At 47.7% G+C, this 7,732-nt stretch overlaps 1 protein-coding gene across 2 annotated transcripts; it reads right to left on the minus strand.

The window, feature by feature from the left end:
- Positions 1 to 299: 299 nt before the first annotated feature.
- On the minus strand, positions 300 to 7,451 carry LOC116195264 (ABC transporter B family member 1). 2 transcript variants are annotated; one of them, XM_031524324.1, is made up of 11 exons: positions 7,304 to 7,451; positions 6,466 to 7,203; positions 6,295 to 6,349; positions 6,030 to 6,205; positions 5,735 to 5,935; positions 5,360 to 5,619; positions 4,938 to 5,254; positions 4,212 to 4,435; positions 2,729 to 3,102; positions 1,913 to 2,627; positions 513 to 1,796 (listed from the first exon to the last, which is right to left on the minus strand). In XM_031524324.1, exons 2-11 carry the CDS (start codon positions 7,027 to 7,029, stop codon positions 513 to 515), a joined length of 4,170 nt encoding a protein of 1,389 aa, XP_031380184.1. In that variant the 5' UTR covers positions 7,030 to 7,203; positions 7,304 to 7,451. The 2 variants fall into 2 exon arrangements, with proteins under 2 accessions (XP_031380185.1, XP_031380184.1); XM_031524325.1 differs by lacking the exon at positions 7,304 to 7,451 and having other exon boundaries at positions 300 to 1,796; positions 6,466 to 7,029.
- Between the last annotated feature and the right edge of the window lie 281 nt (positions 7,452 to 7,732).

Here is a 7,732-nt window from a genome sequence, read left to right on the forward strand (position 1 = left end):
TCCATACTTTTCGATCCACAAAGTGGACATTGAATATGCCATTATTGTTCGGATACGTAAACTATCAAGGCTTTCGAATAGTCCTTGTCAAGGTTGCAGACATAAATGACGCTGGGCTGGAATTTTATCAGTAGTGAGGAACCATAAGCAGGACCATTTCAAATCTCTCCCCCAAAGAACTAAGTTGAAGCGGATAGTCATCACAGCCGCCAGCTGTTCTGGAGTTCGTATTCTATGTCAGAATTTCCGGGCATGCAGAATGTTTCAGTCGTGAGCAACGAACAACACGAGTCTCGGCATTGCCATCTAAAAGAAGCCTCAATCACTTTCATTTTCTTGAAGGGTGGATTCATGAGGGAACGGAAACATATATGGAACAAAAATTTGAGATAAATTAATACACATGATGACTATACTATAACCCAGACAGAGGACCAAAAGATTTAACTGCCAAAGACAAAAATATGGGCGGGTATACTAGAAAAATACTCCTTTTAGTTCAAAGTTTCCGATTAGCCTTCTCTCTCCCCGTCCTCTCGGGGCCTTGAGGAAGTCGATCCTGAAGTCATCCCAATGACCTGACTATGTGTGAACCTCTGCAGCTGTATCATTCGAGCATAACAGCCATCGGGATAATTTTTGAGTAGGTGCGAGTGGGATCCTTGCTCAGCTACTTTCCCATCATCGATCACAGCAATCACGTGAGCATTCCTGATGGTTGATAGCCTGTGGGCTACCACAATCGTGGTCCTCCCTGAGCAGGCCCGGTCCAGGGCCTCCTGGACCGACTTCTCCGACTCAGCATCAAGGGCGCTAGTTGCCTCGTCAAGGAGCATCAGCTCAGCTTTCCTCACAAGAGCTCTCGCAATGGCAACTCTCTGCTTCTGCCCTCCCGATAGTTGTACCCCTCTCTCCCCAACAAATGTCTTATATCCATCAGGCAATGAGGAGATGAACTTGTGGGCGTTTGCTAAGGTCGCAGCCTCGATTATCTCAGCTTCTGAGACGGATTCATGGCCATAGGCAATGTTCTCGTAAATACTAGTTGCAAACAGGCAGGGCTCTTGTGGAACCATGGCGATGTGCTTCCTTAAAGACTTGAGGTTATACTTTCGGATGTCCTTCCCATCGATCATTACCCGCCCAGAGGATGGGTCATAGAACCGCTGGATCAGAGCAATCACTGAGCTTTTCCCACACCCACTGGGGCCCACAAGGGCAAGGGTCTTCGCTGCCCGGGCGCGGAAGCTCAAGTCATGGAAGACTGGGATGTCAGGGCGGGATGGATAGGAGAAGTCGACATGCTTGAACTCAATCTCTCCTCGGAGCCTATCAGGGACTGGGGCAGTGTCAGGATCATCTGGGTCAATTTCAGTCTTACGGTCAAGAAGCTCGAAGACCGACCTCATGGCCCGGCCACCCTTGATGAAATCGGGGGCAAGGGTAAGGGTCTCGGCTGCTCCATTGGCTGAGACCATGAGAACCATGAAGACGCGAATGGTCTTTGAGAAATCTGAGATGCCATGCTTCACAAGCCAGGAGGCATACCACAGCCCAAGAGCATAGGAGGCATACAGGCAAAACTGGGCCACTCCAAATCCACTCCCAGCAATCTGCCCCTTCCAAAAGCATCGGCGAAGAGGGGTCTGAAGGCTTAAGGAGAAAAGGCCGACGATCTTCATCTCAGAATTGAAGGCTGCAACAGTTCTCATGTTGGCTATGGCCTCCCCTGCTAGCTGTGTGGCCTTAGCATGGGAAGCTTCGAGATCTCCCGAGAAACCGGTCATAAACATTTTCTGTCCACAGTCAAGCAACCACAAGTAAATCAGTTGGACTATATTTTTAAGCTTCTTCAGATACATGTTCTTCATAACCTACTGTTTTCTATTAATCTATGGGAAATAATTCTTACCTGCAAAACGGTGGCAGCAACAACCACTGGGAATACGGCAACGAGCACAAGGGCAAGACGCCACTGCAAAACGAACCCAGCAGTGCATGCGACCAACATGAGGGCTGTGTTCTGAACAATCACTGAGATTCGGTCTCCAATAGCTGACCTCACATTGTTCGCATCGAGAGCAAGCCTTGCTGCAACCCTGGCGCTCTCATTCTCCTCCTGATCAAACCAAGCCATCTCATTCTTAAGAACAGCTGAGAACATCTTCTCTCGGACCCGTTTTGTTAGATTCTCACCAACGATGTCCCAGAAGAAGTGCTGGAGTGTGTTGAACAGAAGGGCTGCTGAGGAGAGCCCGATGAGGAGGTAGCAATACTTTGCTATCTCTCGGCTCATGTAGCGGTGGTTAGGATTATAGTAAACACTGAGGACTGCACTCAGGACATAGGCAAAAAAGGCACTGAGGGACCCGCAAACCACCGAGCCAATGGACCCTACTAGGGCATAGACCCACTCGGGGGAGTTCATCTTTGCAAGGCGCCAGAAGGAGCTTGCCTGGTCCTTGAAGGCGAGCTTCTCGAGGCGGTAGTTAGGGTACGAGGCGTCAAGGGAGAGACTGAAGTCAGAAGTGGAGAAGTCAGAGAGCCTGCGGGAGTAAGGCGATCTCCCATAGGAGGAGTTCCGCGCAATGATCGGTGAGCTGACCGAGTTCCTTGCACTAGAAGGCCTGCATTTGGAAAAAGGAAAAGGAGAGAAAAATATTACTTGTGGATAAAGTAAAGGTATTGCCAAGAAAAAAAAAAAAGAGGTTAAAATCGATCGAATTACCGAGCGCTGCTCTTCCTAGCATTGTTGAGGGCAGTCTCGTGGGCTATCTCTTGCATGCGGATCAGCTTTGCATATACTCCATTCTCGCCCTCAGCCATCAGCTCGTCATGGGTCCCAATCTCGGAAACACTCCCCTGCTGAAGCACGGCAACGAGGTCGGCCTTACGGATGGTTGAAAGGCGATGGGCAATCACAAGGGTTGTCCTCCCTATCATGAACCGGTCGAGAGCTTCCTGGACCAGCTTCTCTGATTCTGCATCCAATGCACTCGTTGCCTCATCTAAGAGCAGAATCGCAGGATTCTTAAGCATTGCTCTCGCAATGGCTATCCTCTGCTTCTGACCTCCCGAGAGCTGCAGACCTCTCTCCCCGACCTGGCCATTTCAATGCACGTTTACACTTTTTCATCAGTTGCCATTCTGAGTATCGAGCAAGAATTTCATGCCACCTTATTCAGTGATCGTTCTTTTGTTGCAAACGAAAGAATCCAACTATTCAATTGATATGAGCAGAATTACATCACCGATCACCTTCACTGTTTACTTCGATGTAATGCTAGCACTTCAAGCGAAACCCCTAAAATATCAATATCTTTTCCTTATATATTTATTCGAAAGCACTTAGTCCCCCGGATCAACCTAGCTACGAAATCATATTATTCCTTTGAAACAACATTAGCTTCCTCCGCCTCAACTTGAGCTTGACATAAGAGAACTTGTCCATGATACATGCACATGCATAGTTGACCAAAGCAATCATCATGCATAAGCATGACCGGCCACATCCCACCATCCATTGACATTTAAATAACATATATATATATATATATAAATATTAGTTTATTTCTAAATAATAATAAGAAATATTTCCTTTCAAGTCCTGTTTGTTGACCAGATAAATAATGACACACCCAGTAAACATTTTCAAAGCAATGCAATAATTAATGAGCCCTAAAAAGTCCAACCAGACTGGACCACACTCCATTAGTCAAAATCCATGATTTATATATCTTCACTTTAGAAATCTTAGACTTCACACTCTTCACCCACTCCTTAGACCCACCTCCCCTCCTTAATCATCTGACATAGAGACAAAAATAATCTAATCTCTTTACTTTCATCCACAGTCTCAGTTTCCTAATCGTTTCCCTTGTCCCTATTAAAGTGACTAAACCAAGAGAAAAAAAAAACAGAGTTTTTTCTACGCTTCTGTCGCGGAGCCGTTACGCCCCATCAACAACCGTCGGATGAGGCTCCATGTTTAGCAAGTGGACCACTTGCCCCCAGTCTAACGGTTGTCAATGAAACTCAACAGTTCCGTAACAAGAACCATGAAAATTTTTCGGGGGAAAAAACCCATATTCAAGCACACCTATCAAAAAGGAAAATTGAAGAAATCACATGAAAGTTCAGCTCAGGTAACTGAAACGTTTTCCATAACAAGACAAGGAAGAATTTTCGGGTTTCTGCTTTTCACGATGTACCTGAGTGTCAAAACCATCTGGGAGCTTGACGATGAAGGAATGAGCATTGGCAACTCTGGCGGCCTCCTCGATCTCGACCTGATTGGCACTGGGGCGGCCTAGAAGGATGTTCTCCTTAATGGTGGTTGCGAACAGTGCAGGCTCCTGGCTCACTAGCCCTATTTGCTCTCTCAGCCATTTCAGCTTCATTGTCTTTATGTCATGCCCATCGAGCAGAACTTGCCCTGATCATAGACAGGAGAACTTTCCACATTCACTTCAAAGAAATATCTCTACTTTAGTTTCTGAAAGCTAGACCCTTTTCATTTTCTTGCGAAACATGATAGAAAAGTTAACTAGAAACGTATTGCAGTTCACGAGATGTGTTCAGCTAGTGGAAGTACGAGAAAATGTTCTTAGATTTTCTCAGATAAGACCAAAAAGAAGGAACTTAGAAAACACATTTTCCGCAGGAAAGCAGCAAGCTGGAACCCAGTACAAAACTCAATTCGATCGAGATCCAGGACCTGAGGACTGCAGTGTTTTTCATCCATTTCCATGAAAATAGAAAACCGGGCTACAAGCAACAAAAGGTTGTCCGGTTCCTACTCAACTGCATTTTCATAAAATCCAACATCCTCGAATATTAGCTAATGAGATGATAGCTATCCAAATAATGGACCGCAAAAGAATCTAATTCTAAACACAATTGGAGTGGGAGAAAATGGAAGAACTTAAGGACGTTACCTGAGGTAGGATCGTAGAACCTCTCAATGAGGGAAACTACAGTGCTTTTACCGGAGCCGCTGCTCCCGACCAAGGCTATGGTTTTCCCAGCAGGGACGGTCAGTGAGAAGTCATTGAGGATCCGAACATCGGGCCTCGACGGGTAACAGAAGTCCACATTTTTCAGATCAACCTGTCCAGTGACAGAGTCCAACTCAAGGCCGGTCTTGCCGTTCTTGTCTATGGCAGGCTTGTGGTCGATTATCCGGAAGATTTTCGCAGCTGCAACTCGAGCCTTTGCAAATGCAGCCATGCTCGGGGCAGATTGTCCCAGAGCCCTGAATTCAACACGAAAAGGAAAAATTAAATAAAATTCCTCAAAATTTTTTTAAAAAAATTAAACCAAAGAAAAGAATAATTTCTTTTTGGGGAAGAGTGCTTACAGTCCACCGATCATGACAGCGAACATGGTGGCGATGGCGAGGCCGCCATTAGTGTAGTGGTGGCGGACGAGATAGCCGCCGTACCAGAGAAGAAGCGCGTAGCAGCAGAAGACGACGAAGTAGGTGGCGCCTAGCCCCATCCCCTTGGCGAACCCGCTCCTGTATCCCAGCCTTTGCGCCACCTTCAGCGCCGCCGAGTAGGCCTGCAGCGCTCTCGACTCTCCAACGAACCCCAGGACCACCCGGATTTGGACCACCGTCTGCAATCCCCACCCGAAATCAGCCGCCGGAACGGAGTGAAAGAAAAAGGGCAGAAACAGAATCCCGCAAACCAACTGTTCAACGAAATGCCCGGCCGGTCGCCGGCCCCGTTACCTGCTCGACTATGTTTCCGGCCTGGGAGAGAGCTTCCTGGCTCTTCGCCGACAGCTTCGCGAGCGTGGTGGTGTGGATGCCCCCGATAACGGCGATCAGAGGGACCACCGCGAGCGTGACGAGAGCCAACTGCCACACGGCGGTGAAGCCCACCACGAACCCGGAGACGAATGTCGCCATGTAGTGCATGAAGTTGCCCAGCTGCACGCAATCAACAAGTCAGAACCTTCATTGACGGAATACCCAGAAATGGATTAGGGGAAAGTTTTGCATCTTTTCTGAGTGAAGTTGAGACCTTCTCGCTAATGGCGTCCTGGACCATGACAGCGTCAGTGTTGATGGCGAAGACCACGTCGGAGGTTCGGACATCCGTGTCGAAGAACTGAATGTCTTGGTTCAGAGCTGCCTCGAGGTACTTGATCCTCATCCTCGTCGTCTGCCTCTCCCCTGTCCACATCCAACATGATATCTCTGCAAACCCCGAGCATTAGCTCATCAGTAAATTTGGTCGATTCGATTGCCGAAAACCATCGATACTTGTCGTGTCTTTGGGTTCTTACCTGCCCAAGAAGATGCCCAAATCGCAGCACCCACCACCAGAAAGTAGAATGCATACTGCAATTCAGTCACAAGGAAGCAAAAGAAAGAAACTTCAGCAATCACGGGAGGTGAGCACTGTTTCACGCTTAATGGTGATGTATTGGGCATATCTCGGTTTGATTTCCGCTTACCTTGAGGACCTCCTGCGTCATCTTGTCGACATCATTCGCGTACGACCCGAACGAGTTAACGAGATCGGCGAAGAACCGCAGGAACAGGGGCAAGGAGCAGCCATGAACGATTGCCCCGACTGACCCGATCCCCATCAGGACATAGTCGAGCCCGTCGGCGAATCTAAAGAGCTCGCCGAACCCAACAGCCTGAACATCTTTGGGCTTCTCCGCGCCACTTGAGTTAGTATTGCTACCACCACTACCACTATTGCTACCGCCGGTGCCGTCCGCCTTTGGCTGCTCGATAGAATTAGGGGGTGGACGAGGCTCCATTCCTGTTCTCCCTGCTGCTGCTGTGTGTGCTGCTTCTTGTTGGGGGTTCTGTTGGGTCGGGGCCTCCGGGTCCAGTCTTGAAGTGTTATCAGCGGCTGGCGCTAATGGCGAAGGAGAAGAAGGAGGAGGAGGATTGGGCTTAAAAGGGTCGGAGGAGGAATTAGGAGGGGACAAGAGCTCCAGGCCTTGCATTTCTGACCATCTCCACTGCTCAATCGTCCTTATCTCCTGCTGAGTATCAGCTGACATTTGCTTTAAAACTCACCCTCTTGTGTAATTTTCTTTATTTAGCTCAGTTCTATTATGAAACAAAGCTCCGTCTTCTCCTCTCTCTCTCTCTCTCTCTCTCTCTCTCTCTCTCTTCCCCCACCCTATCTGGCTTTTGAGCTCATGTGCCTGTGTTTTTCCTCTCCCTTTATTGAACTGTGGAAACACAAAAAGGAAAGAGATTTAGAGGGCTAATCATGATTTATACCGTTAAAAAACGCATCTTTTACAGTAACCCAACAACATGAGATGAGACCTGCTCTGGCTCTCTGGGTTCTTGCTCTGTTTTATGGGTGATCGATGAATGATTAGCTTGTTTCACATATAATCTTTGCCTCCTTGGGTTGGGTTAGCAGAGGAGAGAAGCAATCAGGATTTTATGAATGGGGAGGGTGGTACAGACAGTCAAGTGGGTTTCAACTTGAGCTTGCTGGTTCAGTAAAAAACACGGAAAGCGACGGCATGGAGAGATGAGCAGAGCCTAACATAAGCAACTGCTAAATACTTAACTGAGCAAACAAAGACCGTAGAGATAGAGAGAGAGAGAGAAGTGGGGAGAGGACTTTGATCCTCCACCCGACAAAGAACACTGTGGTGTGAGACACTTGGGCGATGGGATTTTGACTGGAAACAGGTTCATTACATCCCCATAAAATGTACTTATAAAAATCGTTCTTTTAACGAT

Source organism: Punica granatum, chromosome 2 (genome assembly GCF_007655135.1).
Source record: "Punica granatum isolate Tunisia-2019 chromosome 2, ASM765513v2, whole genome shotgun sequence".
NCBI classification, from domain to species: Eukaryota; Viridiplantae; Streptophyta; class Magnoliopsida; order Myrtales; family Lythraceae; genus Punica; species Punica granatum.

What these genes read in the sequence shown, in the direction of transcription:
- LOC116195264 (XM_031524325.1), bottom strand. Translation starts at nt 7,029, where the DNA reads ATGTCAGCTGATACTCAGCAGGAGATAAGGACGATTGAGCAGTGGAGA. An exon ending in TTGGGCATCTTCTTGGGCAG is followed by an intron (nt 6,206 to 6,294) that starts GTAAGAACCCAA and finishes CGGGGTTTGCAG; the next exon opens with AGATATCATGTTGGATGTGG. An exon ending in CAGATGGTTTTGACACTCAG is followed by an intron (nt 3,103 to 4,211) that starts GTACATCGTGAA and finishes TGAAATGGCCAG; the next exon opens with GTCGGGGAGAGAGGTCTGCA.